This window comes from Callithrix jacchus, chromosome 11 (genome assembly GCF_049354715.1).
Source record: "Callithrix jacchus isolate 240 chromosome 11, calJac240_pri, whole genome shotgun sequence".
NCBI classification, from domain to species: domain Eukaryota; kingdom Metazoa; phylum Chordata; class Mammalia; order Primates; family Cebidae; genus Callithrix; species Callithrix jacchus.
The window spans coordinates 12,155,400-12,175,948 of NC_133512.1; the positions used below are offsets into that span (position 1 = coordinate 12,155,400).

At 54.7% G+C, this 20,549-nt stretch overlaps 2 protein-coding genes across 9 annotated transcripts; both read right to left on the minus strand.

The window, feature by feature from the left end:
• Positions 1 to 436: 436 nt before the first annotated feature.
• Positions 437 to 2,945, minus strand: PGAM2 (phosphoglycerate mutase 2). The gene is made up of 3 exons (XM_002751371.6): positions 2,494 to 2,945; positions 2,207 to 2,387; positions 437 to 640 (listed from the first exon to the last, which is right to left on the minus strand). Exons 1-3 carry the CDS (start codon positions 2,905 to 2,907, stop codon positions 474 to 476), a joined length of 762 nt encoding a protein of 253 aa, XP_002751417.1. The 5' UTR covers positions 2,908 to 2,945; the 3' UTR covers positions 437 to 473.
• A 2,290-nt stretch (positions 2,946 to 5,235) lies between these two features.
• POLM (DNA polymerase mu) lies at positions 5,236 to 15,950 on the minus strand. 8 transcript variants are annotated; one of them, XM_035253261.3, is made up of 12 exons: positions 15,693 to 15,950; positions 14,009 to 14,192; positions 13,671 to 13,754; positions 13,145 to 13,243; positions 12,857 to 13,027; positions 12,057 to 12,128; positions 9,506 to 9,626; positions 7,281 to 7,413; positions 7,038 to 7,140; positions 6,690 to 6,932; positions 6,530 to 6,613; positions 5,236 to 6,354 (listed from the first exon to the last, which is right to left on the minus strand). In XM_035253261.3, the coding sequence occupies exons 1-12, from the start codon at positions 15,878 to 15,880 to the stop codon at positions 6,268 to 6,270; spliced, it is 1,569 nt and encodes a 522-aa protein (XP_035109152.2). In that variant the 5' UTR covers positions 15,881 to 15,950; the 3' UTR covers positions 5,236 to 6,267. The 8 variants fall into 8 exon arrangements, 7 of the variants coding, with proteins under 7 accessions (XP_035109152.2, XP_054092998.1, XP_035109153.2 ...); XM_054237023.2 differs by lacking the exon at positions 15,693 to 15,950 and adding an exon at positions 15,234 to 15,374; XR_013523845.1 differs by lacking the exon at positions 7,038 to 7,140.
• Between the last annotated feature and the right edge of the window lie 4,599 nt (positions 15,951 to 20,549).

A 20,549-nucleotide genomic window follows, 5' to 3' on the forward strand; every position in this document is an offset into this window, starting at 1 on the left:
CCTGTGGACTTGCCTGTCCCCACCCAGGAGGCAGGGCTCTAAGTGCTACCCCAGGTTGCCGGGACAGCAGAGGACCACCTGTCCTCTGCAGGAAGCTAACTGGGAACCTGTGCCCTGGCTGTGGTCCTTGCTCCCCATGGGGAGGGCTGGGTCACTTGGCCTCTCTCTAACGGGCCCCAAGCATGCCACTTCTACAGTATGGTTACCAAGAAGCTCTGAAGGTTCAGGGTCACCACGGGCTTGTGCTGACTACAAACTCATGGAGTAGTTGCAGCCCTTGCTCAGTGTCCTGATGACTAGGGGTGGGTACTAACTAGGCTTATGCCCCTGGTGACACAGGCATGGAGTGGGGGAGGGTGGATGGCTGCACCCCTTGTTCTGGAGTCCCCACAACTGTGGGTGAGCCTGGCATGCCCAGCTGCACTGTACTCCAGGCTGTGGGAGGAGGTGCCTTTATTGCCCAAGCCCACCCCTCACTTGGCCTTGCCCTGGGCAGCCACAGCCTCCATGGCCTTCCGCACCGTTTCCTCGTCACCCAGGAACTGCATGGGCTTGGTGGGCTTCAGCTCGTTGTTCAGCTCATACACAATGGGGATCCCTGTGGGCAGGTTCAGCTCCATGATCGCCTGGTCTGACATCCCTGTGCCGGAGGAACAGGTGTCCTTAGCCCCTCTGTACCCAGCCTGTTCACACAACAGACACTGTGACATTTATGGGCCACAGAGCCAGTCCCCCTGGCACCAACCCTCCCAGCCCTGAGAGCGAGGCCACAGAAGTGTCCCTAAAGGTCAAGGCGTAACTGAGTTAGACCAAGCAGTCTACAGAAATAGCACAGTGGCAAAAGAAATGGTGACTTTAGTCCCACCCAAGTGGCTGTGACCTGTGGTGGTGCTGTCCACAGTTCCCTCAGCCCAGTGTGACTCCAGCCAGACTGAAGTTGAGGGTCAGGAAGGATATTCGCCCTTTAGTTTCTAAAGTGCTCTAAATTCTACACCTGAACAGAGGAGCAAGTGCCCAATGGAGCTGGAGGAGGGAGAGGGAGGCGGTGCCTGGTCCGAAACCCGACCCTGCCTGCCTCCTGCAGCCCCCGAGCTGGGAATAGCAGCTCGACCTTTGGTGTTCGCACCACTCCACCCCTGCTCTGTGCAGGAGGGTTTAAGAGAATGTTATCTGGGGAGTCCGGCTCCTCCACTACACGGAAATCCCCATATTCACCACCAAAATACCAAGCTGTGGGAGGGCCATCGGGCTGCACGAAGCCCCCAGAAGGGAGAGGAGGCAGGTGGTCCTTCCCTCTGCCTGGCTCCAGTGCCAGGTGCCAGGTGTCCATGTGTGGAGCAGGCAGGCTTGGGGCTAGCCCGGTCTCCAGGACCTGCCGATCTGGGTGCCCTGGTCAACTGCCCATTGGCCCCAGGAGCAGAAGGTTTGGGGCACCCTTCTAGCCTTTCCAGGACTCAACAAGCTTGAAGGGCATTAAGATGCTAATTTAGACTGCCCTGCTGTTTTGAGAATACTAAGGTGGGAAGCGGAGTGGAGGTGCCTGTCACTGTAGGCGAGGCTGCCCTGCACCCATGCATCCTGAGCCCATTTGTCTGTCCCTTGCTCTTCAGTGGGAGCCCCAGCTCTAAGCCTGGAGTCTGGCCACTTCAAAGCCTTGCACCCTGCTTTTGATTGGTCTTTCCTTTGCCCAGAGAGGGAGTCCAGAGGGAGATGGGTGGTGGGGCTCATGCAGGAATTTTGAGGACCTGATTGGGGAGGGCCCTGTGAGGGGTCCAAGCCTACATTGAGATGCAGTACCAGGGGGAACCCTGGGAGTTCCCTGCCACCCCAGAAAAGGTAGAGGCCCAGAGATGGAAGTGGCTTGTCCAGGGCCCCACGGAAAGTTGGGATTTGGAGCCAGATGCAGTGAGCCCAGCCCCTCCATTTCCTGGCTGAGTGGCCCTGGGCAGATGCCACCTTTTGAGCCTGCCCTGCCTCAGGACACAGCGAGTTTCAAGTGCAGTCAGCCCCTGTGGAGTACGTCCCTTATACAGAAATGAGGAAAGTTTCACAGAACTAAAAAATGGCTTTTCAGCCCTCCCTTTTCAGTGAACAGTGTGGAACCCCACGCCTAGAGAGTGGCCTGGGCCAGCGGGAGCATTTGTTGAGAGAAGCCAGCCAGGGCTGCCGCCTACCCCCCTGCTTGGGTTCCAGAGGGTGGCCTCACCTTCCAGGTGCTTGACGATGCCCCGCAGACTGTTCCCGTGGGCTGCGATGAGCACTCGCTTGCCGGCCTTGATCTGGGGAACGATCTCCTCATTCCAGAAGGGCAGGGCCCGAGCAATGGTGTCCTTGAGGCTTTCGCAGGTGGGCAGTTCCCCGGGCTTCAGGCCTGCATACCGACGCTCCTGGAGGACATAGGCACACCGGTTTCCCTCCCAAGACAGCGGACTGCCGCCCGACTCCCCACCCCACAGCCTCCCAGAGGCCTTCCCAGTGGAGGCAGTAGCCCACCTTGCTAATGGAGTTGTAGTAGGGGTGTTTGTCGTCCATGGGGGGTGGCGGGATGTCGAAGGAGCGCCTCCAGATCTTCACCTGCTCCTCTCCATGCTTGGCAGCTGTTTCCGCCTTGTTGAGGCCCGTGAGGCCCCCGTAGTGCCGCTCATTGAGGCGCCAAGTGCGCACCACAGGCAGCCACATCTGGTCCGTGATGTCCAGGATGGCCCAGAGGGTGCGGATGGCCCGCTTCAGCACCGATGTGTAGCAGATGTCAAACTCCATCTTGGCGTCCTTGATGGCCTTGGCTCCCCGCTTGGCCTCCTCAGCCCCCTTCTCACTCAGCTCTGCATCAAACCAGCCACAGAAACGGTTCTCTTGATTCCATGTACTCTCACCGTGCCGGACCATCACGAGGCGGTGGGTGGCCATGGTGGCAGCAGGGACCACAGAGGACTCTGGACAGGGACGGCCGTTCCCCAACACTCCCAGCTTTATAACAGTGTTTTCCCAGCCCCCACCCCAGCCAACTGCCAATCAGCATTCTAGGCGGTGGCAGATGACCAGTAGTTGAGCTTCTGGGGGCCAGGGGAGTGCAGGCCAAGAAGCTGTGCTTAAAATAGCCTCATGAATCCAGGGGCTCCTGGCCTGGGCTCAGGTGGCATGTCCATAACCAGCTGGCACCCAGAGCCCAGCCTGGGTAGGGCTGCTGCTCAGGGATGGACATGAAGGGCAGGAGTCTGGGCCAGGGGAGGTGGGGGCAGCAGGGACAAAGGGGCTCTCCAGGGCAAGGCTCGGTGGTCCCTTCAGCCCTTCTCTGCTCAGGCAGAGGCACAAACAAAATCCCGACCCCTTTCTCCTGTGACTGGCAGCCAGGCTCTTGTGGGGGGCCCTCAGCAGACAGAGGAGGAGAGCCAGGGGAGCTGGTGCAGGCCACAGCTTTGCGGGGAGGGGTCTGGCCTTGTGGAAGGTACCAGGCAGCAGCATGGGCAAGGGCTGGGGCTGAGCTGGGTTTCCAGGACAATGGGGGGAAAGGGTCCCCATCCCTCCTGTGGGGATCCTGACACCTTTGTCAAGGTGTCATTCATACCTGCCACATGCTCCTACCCTGTCTGCCCTCACCCAAGCCACGCTGACCCTCCTAGCTGAAACCACCTTGAAAAAGAGAAATCCAAGGCGGTTGTGGGGTAGGACTGAGGACTATCAGAGGTCTTGATTGTTAGGTAAGTGCTCAGCTTAAAAGGAACCCACAACGTAAGCTGAGGGGTGGCATGGAGTTTAATTCAGGACCAAGACTTCTGCATTCAGGTTTGGGGGATGAGGGCCACTGGGGCAGGGAAAGGACCATGAGCAATAAAGTCACAGTTGGGACCCTAATGAAGGGGTCTTGGCCAGACCCTTGGGCGTGGGCCCTATTCAGGGCTTTCCACTTCCTCCCACCCCAGTGACCACACTGTCACCTGCCACACTTGTGATAGGAGAGGGTGGGTGGGAGGCCAGCAGAGGGACCCCACTCTGAGACTTGGATCTGAGTATGCAAGAAACCCTCGACATGCTTCCATCCATCCCTGCTGGCCCATCTGGGGAGGGGCTCGCGGCTTGCGGCCTTTGAAGCTGAGGCTTCACAAAGGTTGGCACACAAGTCCCAGGGGGCAGAATCCTGTGGACTGCCAGGACCCCCAAGGCTGGTAGGTGCACTCCAGCTTGGGCAACAAGAGCAAAACTCTGTCTCAAAAAAAAAAAAAAAAAAAAAAAAAGTTGAACGGACACTTCACCAGTGAGGATGTAGAAGCCCATGAACAGATGGTCAACATTGTCAGGCATTAGGGAAATGCAAAATAAAACCACACTGAACTGCTATGTACCTACTAGAAAAGCTAAAGTTAACCAACTCTGAAACTATCAAGTGCTGGCAGGGATACAGAGCCGCTGCCTACTGTGACGTGTTTAACTTCCAGGGGGGCTCACATTGCTGGTGGACTGCAAACTGACAAAGGCACTCTGGGCTACAACTTGGCTCTTATGAAATAAACATGTACAACCAAATGACCCAATAATCCTATGTCTGGCTATTCACGCAAGAGAAATGAAGACCTATGTGTTACACAGAAACCTGTACCTGCATGTCTATAGAAGTACGATTCATAATCTCCAAATCCTGGAAACAACCCAGATATTCTTTTTTCTTTTTAGGCAGTCTCCATCACCCAGGCTGGAGTACAGTGGCACAATCTCAGCTCACTGCAACCTTGGCATCAAGGTTCAAGCAATTCTTATGCTTCAGCTTCCCGAGTAGCTGGCAATACAGGTGTGAGTCAACATGCCCAGCTAATTTTTGTATTTTCCGTAGAGACAGTTTCGCCATGTTGGTCTCAAACTCCTGGCCTCAAGTGGTCCACCCGCCTCAGCCTCCCAAAGTGCTGGGATTACAGGCATGAGCCACGGCTCCCAGCCGCAACCCAGATGTTCAATAGTTGAATGGGTAAACCGTGTAACACACATGGCACGGAATAAAGTACAAACTATCAATACACCCAGCAAACGGCAGGAACATCAAAGGCATTAGCTGTGGAGAGGCCACTCCAAAGGTTGAATATAGTTTGGTTCCATTTACATGACATTCTGGAGAAAGCAAAACTATAGGGATGGAGAACCATGTGACCACAACAGGACAGTGAGAGAAGTGTTCTGGGGATGGACCTGGTGTGTCCCACACGTGCAAAACTGCACCCCAAAAGAGTCAACCTCCCTGCATGTTCATTTTCAAAATATTTTTTAATGTAATGAGTGGTCTGGGAAGTCCTCGCCTAACAAAGTGACTTCTGATTTAAGGCCTGAAGAAGGGGAGGGCACACTCCAGGTGGATGGTATGGCCAGGGCAAAGCCTGAGGCCAGAGTGTGCCTGGGGATGTGAGGGACATGGAGGACACCATGTCCAGCCCACCTCAGTGCTTCTGCAGTGAGGAGGGAGTCTGGGTGCATCAAACAGGAAGCCTGTGAGGCAGGAAGCGGCTCAGGGACAGTAGGGCTGGAGAAAGGGGCTGGCAGAAATGCCAGAGCTCAGGGCCACATGCAGACTTAGGGTTTGGAGCCATTAAAGGGCAGTGAGCCAGGAGTGGCAGGAGATGGCCTATTTTTGAGAGATCCTGCTGAGAACAGGCCTTAAAGGCAGAAGCCCAGAGCCTGGCTTGGGGCACTGGAGTACTGACGCCCTAGAGTTGAAAATTCTCTTCCTCCTAACTCCTACCCCGGCCCTCTCCCTGTGCAGATGCCTACAGCACACTCCACAGTATGCTCCTTGTGGTCAAGAACGACAGCCTCCTCATCATGGCTCAAATGCAGTGCAGGGACACATGGCTCTCTTCCAGGAACTTCCGGACAGGGTGCCCTACAGGAGCCACATTAACTGCAGTACAACTGATGGGACACTGCACATCAGGCAAACAAACCACTTGCCATTCATGACTACAGGCCCTGCCAAGGCTCCATGAAGTGGGCCCAGCTCACACGCTGGGCGGGAACGTGAACCACGTGAAGGCTAAGAGCAGACCCAAGGTCACGTAGCAATGAGGCTGGCACCAAAAGCTCCCCCTACAGCACGCCAGCAGGGGCTCAACTGATTCCCTCAGGCACAGCTGACCTCTGGCAGAGCCAGGCCCTGGTGCAGAGGGGCTCCTCCACTTGGGAGGGGTGAAGGTGGGGGTTGGGGGCAGCATATCTGCCTGGAGACATTCAGTGGCCAAGTTGGGGGTGGCCCAATTTCCTGAGTAGAAGTGGGGGAAACAGGCAGGCTCAGGCGTTTCTCTGCTCTGGAGGAAGGTACTCAAGGCCCAGGTGTCTGAAGATGTCTTCCTCTGAAGCCGCATGGAGAAATGTCTTCTGCAACAGAAGCAGGACTTCTGTGACCCAGGAGTCAGGCCAGGACTGCTTCCCTGGAGGAAGGCTGGCGCGGAGGCAGAGCCCAGCGCCAAGGTGGGGTATGGGGCCATTCAGATTGTGGGTCACGGAGCAGACTATGGGTGCTGTTTCCTGTCCCCAGTCCCCAACGATGTACCTGCTCCGGGTCAAACAGCCCATGGCTATTCAGCCACAGGCCCTTCTCCTTCCGGCTGAAGCGGCGCAGCTCCCGCTGGAAAAGCTGCAGGGAAGGGACTGTTCTCAGCAGGGCTGGCCTGGGCCCGCCCCACAAGGTGGCCCAGCAACACACTGCCTACCTTGGAGCCAGTCCAGCCAAGCAGGGCGAAAGGGAACTGGCTGATGGGTACGACCACCAAGTCCACCCTCACGGCCTTCCAGGATGGGCAGGACCTTGGGGATCCCCCCACAGCAGCTCCTGGAGGTTGTGGTAGGCGTAAAATGCAGAAACTCCTCTCGAAAGCATCCATGTGGCTCTGCTGGGCCAGGCGGGTAGGGGACTCCCAGCGGCTATGCTGGTGCTGGTGGTACAGGATGAGGCCCTGTGGAGAGAGGTGGGCATGGCTGGGACCACCCTGTGGCATAGAGAGAGCAGGAAGCGGTGGCATTGGCCAGCAGTGGCTCTTGGGGAGCAGGGAGGCCCTCACCTGGTCCCGCAGGCAGTGCATCACGCTGGGCAGCAGCCCCGCCTCCTGGCCCTCCTTGGGGTGGGTGATGAGGAAGTCCACGTCATGGCCCTGCAACTTCCCCCTGAGGGGGCCAGTCTCACTGACTCAGGGACTCCATCCCTTCCAATAAGTGGGAAGGCCTGCTTCAGGGTCCCCGACTCAGGTCCCTTCACTGGGGAGGGGTCTGAAGCCAAGCCAGAGGGGCACATCTGGCCTCCTTACCTGCGGAAGCCGCCGGTCAGTGTGACGGTGGCCCCAGGCGTGGCCTGCCCCACAGCTTCTTCCACCACCTGCTGCAGGGCATCTACATCGGACCGCAGAACTGGGGTGCTCAGGTCCTGGTGGTGCTGGAGCCCTGGGGGCAGCACCGGCCCTTCTGATTCACCCAGCCCATCCACCATGCCAAGCCCCCATCCCTCACCAGCATGAGGTGGTCACCCTGGGGCTGCAGGACTGGGAGAGGCCTCGGACAGAGGTGAGGCTAGGGCAGGGAGCAAAATGAGATCCCAATCTAAGCATGATACTATGTTCTCTCCCCCTTTAAATATTAAACTTTTATTTTGAGACAGTTGTAGATTCACTTGCAGTTAAAAGAAATAGCCCAGGGAAGCTGGGTGCAGTGGCTCACGCCTGTAATCCCAGCTACACAGGAGGCTGAGGCAGGAGGATCACTTGTGCCCAGGAGTTTGAGACAAGCCTGGGCAACATAGTGAAACCCTGTCTCTTTAAAAAAATAAATAAATAAAAAATAAATAGCACAGGGAGATCCCATGTGCCTTTTACCCAGCTCCCCAGAAGGTAACACCTTGCAAAACCATGATGTTGCAACCAAATTTAAGGATACAGATGTTGATACAATCATGACACAGGCTATCTCTTTTGATGCCTCAGTTTTCTTGTGCATAAAGTGGGACCAAGAAGTGGTAAAAAGATGAAAGATGGCTCTGCCACTGTGAACACTTTCTGCATTTTACGCACTTCTGTCTCCTCACCTATTAGCCTCCCACACCCAGGGAAGGAAAGGTTTGTTTATGATGGAGTCACTCTTGTTGCCCAGGCTGGAGTGCGGTGGCACAATCCTGGCTCACTGCAATCTCCACCTCCCAGGTTCAAGTGATTCTCCTGCCTCAGCCTCTAGAGTAGCTGGGATTACGGGTTCCCACACCACACCCAGCTTAAGTATTTTTAGTAGAGATGGGGTTTCACCATGTTGTCCAGGGTGGTCTTGAACTCCTGACCTCGGGTGATCCACCTGCCTCAGCCTCCCAAAGTTCTGGGATTATGTATGAGCCATGGCGCCTGGCCAAGGAAAGGTTTAAATGTGAGGGACAGCAGCACCTGGCACAGTGAACCCTCCATAAACGCTGCCAGCCATCCCTGACTACTCGTTGTGGGAAGAGTCAATAAAGAGGAACAAGCTCTGCGGGTCTCACTTACAGCTGAACTGGGCAGTGGCCCAGGAGGAGATCTGCGAAGAGGCAGTGGAGCTGGCAGTGCCCGCTGGGCTGCGGGATTGCCTCAGCAGAGCCCTCAGCCCAAGGGAGGTCTCAGATGGTGTGACCGGAGTAGCCAGACAGGCCATGCAGAGAGAGCAGAGTATCTGCTAAACACCTGCCTCTTGCTGGCTCTCACAGGAAAGCTTATGAATTCCATGCTGTCACTTCCCACTTGTTTTTTTTGTTTTTGAGAAAGGGTCTTGCTCTGTCGCTCAGGCTCGAGTGCAGTGGCTCGATCTCAGCTCATGGCAACTTGCGCCTGGCCTCAAGGCTTGACCTCTGGGGCTCAAGTGATCTTGTACCTTGGCCTCGTGAGTAGCTGCTACTACAGGAATCCACCGTTATGCCTGGCTAACTCTTGTATTTCTTGTAGACATGGGGTTTTACCATGTTGCCCAGACTGGCCTTGAACTCCTGAGCTCAAGCGATCCACCCACCTCAACCTCCCAAAGTGCTGGGATTACAGTGTGAGTCACCGTGCCCAGCCTGTCTTCTCCATTTTACAGAAAATGTAACATACTCAGAGAGGTTAAGTGTTGGGTAACAGTCACCTATCCGGCAAATGGAAGACAGGACTCAAACCCAAAAACTCGAAAGCTGATGTTCTTTCCCCTGCATGGTGCCACCTCTGCAGGCCTCTGTGTACCAGGCACCACACTGGACAGGGTGCCCAAGGCCCAGGCTGTCCCCAGTACGAAGTCTAACGAGTAGGTAACGTAGTGACACAAGCCCCTGGCATGCCATGGCAGTTGCTGTGGTCAGCATCATCCATTGAGAAAGGGCTGTGCTAGATCCTGACTGCACTTCCTGGAGACCCCAGGAAGTCCACCACACAAGGCTGCCATCAAGCCCTCTGCACCAGCCTGCTCTCTTGCTTCTAGGGAGTCAGTGCTGGGGGATCCAGGACGCAGTCTGGGGAAGCCCAGGGCCCAGGCTCTCTGGAGGGCTCACCCACTTTCTGCTGTTGGGTCAGTTTCTGGGGCTGCTCTCGGAGGTCATCCAGGGTTCGCAGTCCTTCCCGGTACCACCGGTCAGCAGTCCTCACACCGACCCCGAAGACCTGGGTGAAGAGCTGTAGGGAAAGGAGCATAGCCCGGTCAGGCAGAGCTCTCATGGCTGGACTTGGATAACCACCAGCTCCAGGATGGTGTGGCCCATGGAGCCACCATGCACCAGGCAGGCGCTGTCCCCACTCACAACCTGCCCTAGACCACAGGACAAGGATTCAAACCTGGAGCCTGGCTACCCAGCCTGCTGTCTCGGGGAGCAAACCCACACACACCCCTCTGTTCTCCTCTATGAAAGGTCTCTCCCAGGCCTCACACAGCTCTAGCCTGTGATTCCAACATAACCAAAACAGTCACCCTAACACATCAGCACAAGCGGCTCCTAAGACACTGGAAAAACCATGCCTTTCCCACCTAACAGCAGCTTGAGCGAAGTTTTGTGGTTCCCCTTAGCAAACAGCAAAAAACAAAAAGGAGTTAACAATCAAAGGGGTGGATTTAGGAGCGGGGCTGGCGGAGCTGGCGGGGCTGGCTGGGGCACTCACACATCTTCCCACGCAGCGTGGGCCCCAGCCCAAGCATGTCACCTGCTTCAGGTCAGCCACTAGGAGACCCTCCCTAGGAATCTGGATCTGAGACTACGAGCAGGCCCACGCAGCGGTGGAGGCTGTAGCCTGCGGCAGCCGAGCACCAGCACCTCTTGTAGCCACATTTCCAACTGGTGGAGGAAGCTGGTGCACGGCAAGAGAGGGTAAAGCCACAGTGCAGGGGCAGAGGGGAGGAGGAGTGGCCTGGTGATACCTAGGTCGCTGAGCCCAGTTCTCCTGCAGACTGGCACAGCCCTACCATCCTGGGCTCTCTGCTGGCCCTCCTTTCCTTGATTCTGTGGACCAAGGATGTGGGGTGGGTCACTATCACTCATAACCCACAGAATCCCAACTAAAAATGATGAGATTCACCCAATTATATTGTTAATGAACTTCTAATTACTAATGTAATTTTCTGGCAGCCGAGGTGCCTTCTGGTCTGGGGCTGAGTGTGAAAGCACTCACTAACCCCCCTCCACTTTAAGGGTGTCTCATCTTCTCCAGACCCCTCACTCCCGCACTCACCACGGTGGTCACACTTATCTGGTCCCCTGTCCCTGCCAGTGCCCCTTACCCTTTTCCCTGCATATTTGAGCCCATTTATCCTTCACACATTGCTCAAGACTCCTCTCTTTGAAGCCCTCCCTGTCAATCCTGACAACATTCTGTGTGACCTCCCCCGGCCCCATCCACCCAGGAAGCCACACTTCACTGACAGTTACCCATATGGCCACCACTGTGACACCTCCAGCTACAAAGCCAGTTGGCAGAAGGGTGTCAGAGCAGGCACATCCAATGCATTCAAAAGAGCTCAGACAGCATTTCCTATCAGATCAGGAGCAGCAGAAACAGAGGGAGACAGCCAGGCTGACAACACTGAGAAAATCACACGCAAGGTCCTACAGCAAGCAGGCAAGGGCAAGGCCGGCACTCAGTGGCAGCACCCAAGCAAAGGTTACATTTGGCTCGGTGTGCTCTGTTTAAGATGCCACAGCATGTAATATACTTAAGAACATTCCAAGGCCGGGCGAGGTGGCTCACGCCTATAATCCCAGCACTTTGGGAGGCTGAGGCAGGTGGATCACGAGGTCAAGAGATGGAGACCATCCTGGTCAACGTGGTGAAACCTCGTCTCTACTAAAAATACAAAAATCAGCTGGGCATGGTGGCGCACGCCTGTAGTCCCAGCTACTCAGGAGGCTGAGGCAGGAAAATTGCTTGAACCCAGCAGGCGGAGGTTGCGGTGAGCCAAGATTGTGCCATTGCACTCCAGCCTGGGTAACAAGAGCGAAACTCCGTCTCAAAAAAAAAAAAAAAAAAAAAAAATTCCATCAAAAAGAGTCAAGGCAGATCGCAGTGACTCATGCCTGTAATCCCAACACTGGGTGCCAAGGCAGGAGAATCATTTGAGCATGGAGGTTTGAGACCAGCTTGGACAACATCACCAAGAGCCCATCTTGACGAGAAACTCTTTTTAAAAACATCACTCTGGTGTGGTGGTACATGCCTGTAGCCCCAGCTACTCCAGAGCCAGAAGTGGGAGGATGGTTTGAGCCCAGGAAGTTGAGGCTGCAGTGAGCTGTAATTACACCACTATACTCCAGCCCGGGTGACAGAGCGAGACCCTGTCTCAAAAACAAAATAAAAAACACAAACCCCCAAAAGCCAGATGGTGCTGAGTGATCTAGAAAATTCTGACCTCAAAACAAGCTTCTTCCTTGCCTGTCTCCACTTGGCTGCCTTGTGCCTATCAGGTGTCAGCCTAGCTGCCACTTCCTCAGCAAGACCTTCTCTGACCCTTGGGCTGGGTCAGCTGCCCCAGCTTGCCTTCCCATACATGGTGTGGACTGTGCTGTCATTTCCAGGGCAGGACATTCCAGGGGCAGGCCCCAGCCCTGTCCCACGCACCTTCATGGTCTGGTACCTCTCTGAGCTTCGAACTCTCTCCACCTCCTCACACACTCCATGCTCCAGCAGCTCCTGGGGGAGGGAACAAAGCAGAACTCTTAAGCTTAAGGGCATGGGGAGAAAGAGAAAGGCAGGGAGTTAGGGTCAGGGCTGGGGGCCCAAGGACTGAGGCAGTCTCCTCCAACACCCTGCAGAGATGGCTTTGTGGGGTCAGGGTCCAGTGCGACCTGGAAATGCAAACTGTGCTCAGAGAGGGGACCAAAGTTGCTGCCACACAGCTGGGAGGCTGGGGCTCCTGGAGTTAAAACAGCTGAGATTCCAGGTAACGCCGATCATCTCTTAGTTGAATAAGTCCCAAGACACATAAATATCTGCTTTTCAAAGCATGTGAATTCATTACTACCTCTTTTAAAAGCATTTTCTGTCACTACGTATTCTTGTGATGAAAGTGAGCTAAAGGACAACTCAACACATTGGGCGCTGCAAAGAGATGCTCACGCTCAGGGTGCGCTCTTCCATCCCACTGTGGAGGGCAGTCTGGGACTCATGACAATGACAACAGCGTCACCCCAGCCCTGCCAGGCCCCCTGCAGCGCCATTCACTGGGTCCTCTCAGCCACCCAGGGGTAAATGGCTGATGTGCACAGGAGGATTCTGAGCACAGAGGGTGGCTTGTTGAGGCCTTAGAGCAGTGTCAGCACCCATGTCTGTCTGTCCCCACCTGCCCCCACAGCACCCTCTGCTGTCTCACCAGCCTCCCCACCCACCCACTCACCCTGCTCAGGATGGCAAGCACCTACCTGGACAACCCTAGAGGAGTGTTCTCCAAGCTGGGGCAGCCCCTGCAGCTGGCTCAGTGTTGTGACAGGGCTGGGAAGGGCTTTGAGCACTGAGGCCGCTCTGCAGAAGGCGAGGAGGCGGCCCTCACTGCCTTCGAAGCCCGCCGCCTCCGCCAGTGTCTCCAGAGCCTCCTGCAGGGAGGGGCCCTAGGTAAGTGGCAGGGTGGGCAGCTCCAACCAGCCAGCTACCACCCATCCGTACCCTCGTCCCCAATCCTCAGGGCTGGCCAAGTCTCAGAAGTAGCTCACTGTGAGGCTAGTATTGTGGTGTGTGAGGGGCGTGGGGCGCTGGCAGGCATAGGTAGGCATCCATGCTGGGCTTGGAGGTCCCTTCCCGGGCCCGGCCACCTGGGGATGTACAAGAAGCAGGCTGCCATGAGGCTGCAGGGCTGGCAGGAGAGCCAGGCCGTACCTGGGCCTTGCTTCTCCTGGGGTGTCCAACTCAGGCCCTCTGGAGCTCAAGGGACAGAGGAGGACAAAAAAACACCAGAGGCATGGGGCCAAGGGAGGCGCCACCCTGCAGAATAGGCTGTGGACAGGGCTCCTCACAGCAGGGTAGCAGCAGTCATATCTGCCAGCTCTCTGGCCACTTCTCCTGGTGCTGCACATGACACATGTGCTCCATCGCCCCAATCCTCACAAGCAAGTAGGCTAGCGATGCTGAGGCCTTGGAGGCTAGGGAGCTTGTCCCATGACCATGGCTCACAGCGTAGGCCAGGATTTAAACACAGGCAACCTGGCCCTGAGCCCACGTGTCAGAGGCTGGGAGCCTTACAGCATCCTGAGGACAGGCTCCTGCTGATCCATGGGTCATCCTACTCAGAGTTGCCGTGTCATCTGCTTGGTGAGGAAGAAAGGCCTGAAGAAGGTAAAAATAAGGGACCCCAGAATTTGCACCAGTAGTGAGAACAGAAGCTAGGATGGCCTGGCTCCCTCAGCCCCTGCTACTCTACTGGCTTCTAGGTGGCCCCTGGTGATCTGGGTAGAGTCCTCACTGTTCACCTCCTCCGAAGGACATTGAGGCAATGCTGCCATGTCACCTGTCCCAGCTGAGCAAAGGTCTACGCTGGGGCTTTCACTGTAGCCCCAACTCTAGTCTTCCACCCAGCTCACCTCCAGGCGGTGCCGGCACTCTACAGGTACAGGCTGCCCAGCTGCCAGGCTCTCTGTGAACCAGCTTATGTCCAGCAGAGCTGGGGGGCTGCAACCCGGGGGAGCAGCTGCCATCCTGCGCTCCTGCCAGCTGATGGCCTCCTCTGCTGAGATCTGTTCCATCACAACATGTGTCACTTCGGAGCTAGTGCAGGGGAGGGGAAAGGAGAAGAGGAAGAAAAGGGAAAAGGAAGAGGAGGAGGAGGAGGGTGAGGCCCAGAGCCCTCCTTGGTTGGCTCTATACCTCCAAGGCTTCATTCTTGAATGGTGAGTGCCCATTCATCCTGCAAACAGCACCTCCTCCCGGTAGATGAACACTCAGCCCTCGGAACTGTAGTTCTCTGCCTTGGCCACCCTCACAAGCACAGCCCAATCTTGTGCTCTCTCCCTCCCTCTCCATCTCAGAGAAAGGAATTCCTTAGGGGTCAGGACCAGGTGGTCGTCATCTAAGAGCAGGGGTTTCAGCAGAGATGCAGGAGCCTGACTGGGTCTGAACCCCAGCTCTGCCACATACTTGTTTTGCTCTTGGGCAAGCCACGTATCTATCCTTTGATTTCCTCTTCTGTAGAGCAGAGAAAACATATTTACCCTGTGGGGTTGTTTGGTACAAAGATAGTGCCTCCTACACTAAGCTGCTGTCAGCATCCTCTCCTGAGTGGGTCTGGTGTACTACTGATCCCGGACAACATTAAAAAACCAAACACAACTGTAGGGGTATACTAACCCCGGGTTCGCTTGCGCTCTCAACCTCCAAACTAGGGGCCACCCCCAGCTCCCTTGCTCTGGGTGTTGTCTCTGTAGCGGCCATTTTTTCTCTTCTTGGTTCCCTCCCTACTCAGACCTGAAGACAGAGGAGCCTAAGGGCTCCGGGTCTCCTGAGCAGTCTCACTCACAGGTGGGACTTGGCCCAGGCAGAAGGGCCGTTAGCAAACACAACTGCTTATTAATTACTCCTGACGTCTGGTTTTGATTCTCCAAGTGATCCTTTTAAACACTCCTGGCCCTAATTAATAGCACTCTACAGAAGAGGAGATGGAGGCTCAGGGAAAGGTCACACATCACGAGGTGCCACAGCAAACCTAAAATCCAAACCAGGCCGGGCGCAGTGACTCACGCCTGTGAGACGCCGGGGAAGCACTTTGGGAGGCTAAGGCGGGCAGATCACCTGAGGTCAGGGGGATCTCACCTGGTCAGGGAGACCAGCCTGAGTCAGAAACCCCGTCTCTACTAAAAACACAAAATTAGCCGATGGGCGTGAGGCGCATGCCTGTAATCCCAGCTACTCGGGAGGCTGAGGCAGGCGAATCGCTTGAACCGGGAGCCGGAGGTTGCAGTGAGCCGAGAGCCCGCCACTGCACTCCAGCCTGGGCAACTCTGTCTCATTAAAAAAAAAAAAAAAAAAAAAAATCCCAAACCGCAGGTGCCGCTGCCCCCGGCGGCTGGGTGCAAGTCATTTCCAATTTGCGACCTCAACATCCTCTGCTGCCAAGACGCCTTCCGGGCCAGGCGAGAGTAAATTGGCCAGCCTCACGCCAGGGACGCCGCTAAGTCATCTCCTGCGGCTCTGCACCCTGAACGCAGACCTCCCGCGCCCCGCGACAGGGCTGCCCACGGAAGACCTCGCTGCGCCCGCGCCGCCCCGCACCTGCAGGAGTCGAGGACGCGGAAGCCTTTGGAGCGGGCCAGGCGTGTGAGGAAGGCCCGGCGGCTGCGACCCATGTGAGGCTCGACCAGGTAGATGGCGACGCCGGGGAAGCGCGTGGAAGGCAGCGCGGAGGAAGCGGCATCGCCGCTAGGGGAGCCGACCCGCGCTCGCCGCCGTTTGGGGAGCATCGGGACCACAGCCGCCGGCAGCGCAGTGTGAACGCAGAGGGAAATACGGAGGAAGACGGAAGGAAGTCACAGTGAGACTGGCGGAAGAGGGCGGGCGGGTGCCGGCTGGAAGAGGACGTGGCCTCGCCCTATGCAAATGAGCCTCTCCGTGGGACTCGCGACCTGGGCCAATCGGAGCGCTGGGGAGGGTCCGGGATCCTACAGGATTGGGTGTCCCGGCAGCTCCGGAAGCCCCGCCTCCATGCAAATACCATAGGACACGCCTTTTATTTAAATTACTCTCTCCGAAAGCGTTGCTCAGCCCCACGGGCCTCCTGGAGGAGGCGGGACTGGAGAGGGGTGGGGAGGGTGTTGAATAGGTGGAGGAGGCGGGGTCAAGGGGGCGTCCTCTGCCTGTGCGGGTGGACTGGGACCTAGGCCCGGGCGGGGCGGGGTGGGCTGCGTCCTCCGCGCAGGGGGCGGGTCGGGTTGAGCTGGCGGCTCGGGTCGGACGCGTGAGGGTCCGACGCGTGCGGGTCCTGCCTGGTTCCTCTGCGTTCGAGACTGTCACACGGAAGTCGGCGGCCGCGGGACCGATACGAGGGTTTCCAATGCGCTGGTGGGGCGGGGGCTTCAAACACTGAAAGATTTTTCAGTCGAATGGCATTAGGACAACTGGCGGGCCATTTGGAAAAATAGAATTTGGTGCCCTTCCTCATTTCTTAACACCAGAATAAATTCCAGATGGGTCAAACATTTCCATTTAAAAAGGAAACCAAAAATGTACTGGAAAAAAGTCAGTGAATGTTTTTAATCTTCTAAATATCACAATAAACTTGGAAACACTAAAGGAAAAGAATGATAAACTGGACTACAGACAATTTTTAAATGTGATTAAAGTCAAAAGATAAACCGGGGGGATAAAGTGTGACATATTTTCGAATTAAGATCTCATAATCATAATAATCTTATCAGATTGCCCATAGATAAGAAGACGTGGAAGAAAATTAGCAAAGAAACTCAAGTAGATGATTCTCAGAAGAAATCCTGGTCAATAAATTTATGACCAGAGTGCCCACATTGTCCAGTTGTTACAGAATACCTAAATGAGAGTGTCTTCAGCTCTAGGTTTATCAAATGTTCAAAAAACTTGATCACACATGTTGAAGCAGTGAGGGAATCTGCAATCTGCAGGATGGACTCTGGAAGCCAATGTGGCAACCACGTCCTACAAAATGAAAACAAAATCATACACATTGATCCAGCAATTCCTTTTCCAAGATTGGGCTTGCATTGAATCTATAGATAAAGCTGGGAAAAACTGATGTCTTGACAATATCAAGTCTTCTGTCCATCTTATTTAGAAATACCCCATTTGTAATCTCTGTGCGGCACTGCTCAGCCTGACTGATGGGCTAGGCCAGATCAGATGCAACCCCCTTCTCATGCCTCTCCTTATCACTGCCCCAGGGTCCTCAGTCTTGAGCCCCACACACCCTGAGCGCCTATCCTTTTTCTTTGGTCCCTCTCTGACATCTTTAGTGGGCTGGCTCTTGCCCATCTCTTCACTCACATCACAGGGCTGAGGGGAGCAGAGCACATGACATCTCCCAGCTTCCTAATTTATCTACCTCTTCAGGTCTGTAGAGCTTCTTGGGCCTCAGAACCCACTCACAGAAGCCAGGAGGCCTGCGTGTGGTCCCTCTCTCCCCACCCTCCCCTTGTGCCAGCAGGGATGGGCAGGCTCTCAGGGTCAGAGCCCATGTTTTTCATCTGTGGATCTGGCTTCTACCCTCCTCAAGGAGGAGGCTCTGCTGGAATATCCCCGGGGAAGATTCCTCTAGCCGTCTATCACCTAAAACCATTTCCATTCCTCTTAATGTCCTCTGTCTGGCCAGAGCACCTGGGCTTCCCTTGGAGCCCTTGTTCTCTCCCAGGAAGGCAGAGGCAGCTTTAAATAGTCTATCAGAGCTGAGTACCTAAAACACTGGGCAACTGTGCAAAAATATTTGTGCAAAGAATCTCATCCAACTGACCCTGGAAGAAACCAACTGGCTTAGAAATCAGCCAGGCCTTCTGAGTCGTTGCTGCAAAGTGTCTGCTAGGACAACATTGGGTCGAAAGAGTCAAGAAGATGGGTCAGAGGGGGCAAAATCGGGTGAGGAGGTGGAGAGAGAGAGGGACTTGCCTGCTATGCAGGACGAAGATGGGCCCTGTACCCAGGGAGAGGTGGCCTGCCGTGGAGGTGAAACTACCTTTGCAGAATTATAAGTCATAAGAGAAATCTAACATGACCCATGACCGACTCCTTCTTCTAACCTCACACGCTAAATTGTTTTTTTTTCTTTCTTTCTTTTTTTTACTTCTTGTAGTGCAGAGGCCAACATAACCATGAGAGGAATTTAGTGTTTTTTTCTTCATATATATATATATATTTTTTTTTTTTTTTTTTTTAAAGACGGGGTTTTACCATGTTGGTCAGGCTGGTCTTGAACTCCCGACCTCAGGTGATCCACCTGCCTTGGCCTCCAAAGTGCTTGGATTACAGGCATGAGCCACCACGCCCAGCCAGGAATTTAGTTTATAATTAAAGGCAAGGAAAACTGACCCCCTCCTTGTTCAGAGATTGAAAACACATTCATAAGACAAGGTTAGAATTGTGATGGGGCCTGAACTTTGCTAAAGAATGGGCATAAACAGTGACCTGCCATTGCTCACTTAGCTTGCTTTTCTGTAGTGCTTACTACCCTGGAGTTACTTAGCCAGAAACAGCAAGATTTCGAACTTCTCCAACTGCTCATATAAAGGCTGGGCACGGTGGCTCACACCTGTAATCCGAGCACAGGAGTTTGAGACCAGCCTGGCCAACATGGTGAAACCCCATCTCCCTAAAAATGCAAAAAAATTAGCTGGCCATGGTGACACATGCCTGTAATTCCAGCTACTTGGGAGGCTGAAACAGGAGAATCGCGTGAACCCAGGAAATGGAGGTTGCAGGGAGCCAAGATTACTCCACTGCACTTAAGCCTGGGAGACAGAGCAAGACTCTGTCTAAAAAAAAAAAATAATAAATATTATGAAACCTAAAGAACTTTGAGATATTTTCCAGGTTTAGAATATTAGCAGTCCAAGCGACACCACCTGGACCAGTGACCCACACCACACCAAGAAACTGACTCAGCTGCTTGAAGATAGTTTTGACACCTCTGTGATTTCATCCTCTGCCAACCAATTGTCTCAGTTCCTCCGTCCCTGCCTGCCAAAGCACCCTTAAAAACCCTAGCCTCGGCCAGGCATGGTGGCTCATACCTGTAATCCCAGCGCTTTGGGAGGTGGATCACCTGAGGTCGAGAGTCAGAGACTAGCCTGACCAACATGGAGAAACCCCATCTCTACTAAAAATGCAAAATTAGCCAGATGTGGTGGCATATACCTGTAATCCCAGCTACTCAGGAGACTGAGGCAGGAGGATTGCTTGAACCCAGGAGGTGGAGGTTACCGTGAGCCAAGATCCATTGCACTGCACTCCAGCCTGGGCAATAAGAGAGAAACTCTGTCTCAAAAAAAACAAACAAAAAAAAAACAACCCTAGCCTCTGAATTCTGGGGGAGGTGGTTTTGAGAATTATCGTTCATCTTCCTTGCTTGTCTGGCCCTGCAATTATGAAACTTTATCTGCTACAACCATGTCCCCATTGGAGAACATGGAGAAAGGGGTGTCCTTGCTGAAGGATGGATGGGGAGGGATCCCCACTTGAGGATGTTGAGGGTATACCTGCTGGAGAAGGGAGGAGGGAGGGTGTCCCACTGGATGGAAGATGGGGGTGGGGCACAGGGGGAGCCATACTAGGGTCAAGAATATTCCCAGGACTGGAGGTAGCTTTTGCAGCTTAAGCAAGAGACACAGTCCCTAGGGCAGGTTAGGACTTGTGTGTGTCCAAGAGGCACCTGGAAGGAGTTACCTTTTTCAGAGGCTGGCCCTTGAGCTATGGAAAAGATCCCACTGGAAAGATGGTTAGATTATCCCCTGCACATTGGAAATTGTCTTTGGGTTTCCATCTGGAGTGGGCCTGGTTCCCCATACTGGTCTGTGGTGGTCACTGTGGGAAGGCAGTGAGGAGTGGGTTTGGGGAGGGAAAGTGACTGCTGAGGGGCAGCAGTGGCCACCCCCAGGCCCAGACCATCCCCTCTCCAGAGTACAGTGGAGCAGGGTGCACCTAAGAGCTCCAGATAATATTTATGCCCAGGTCCTCCTCAAACAGTCCAGTTTAATTGGCCTGGATATGGCTTGGGCACTGGCATTTAATATTATTAGGGACAAGGTCTTGCTCTGTCACCCAGGCTGGAGTGCAATGGTACAATCATTCTTGGCTCTTGGGCTCAACTGGTACTTCTGCCTCAGATTCCTGAGTGGCTGGGTCTACAGGCATGTGCCACCACACCTGGCTAACTTTTTAAGATTATTTTTTGTAGAGGCAGGGATCTTACTATATTGTCCAGGCAGTTCTCAAACTCCTGGCCTCAAGCAGTCCTCCCATCAGAGCCTCCCAAAGTGCTGGGATTATAGGCATGAGCCACTGCACCTGGCTGACATGGGCAATTTTAAAGCTCCCCAGTGACTGATGTGGCCAAGCTTGAGACTCACTGCTCTAGAGGGTGGGGAGCCTTCAGGAAGAGGGAGACCCTGACAA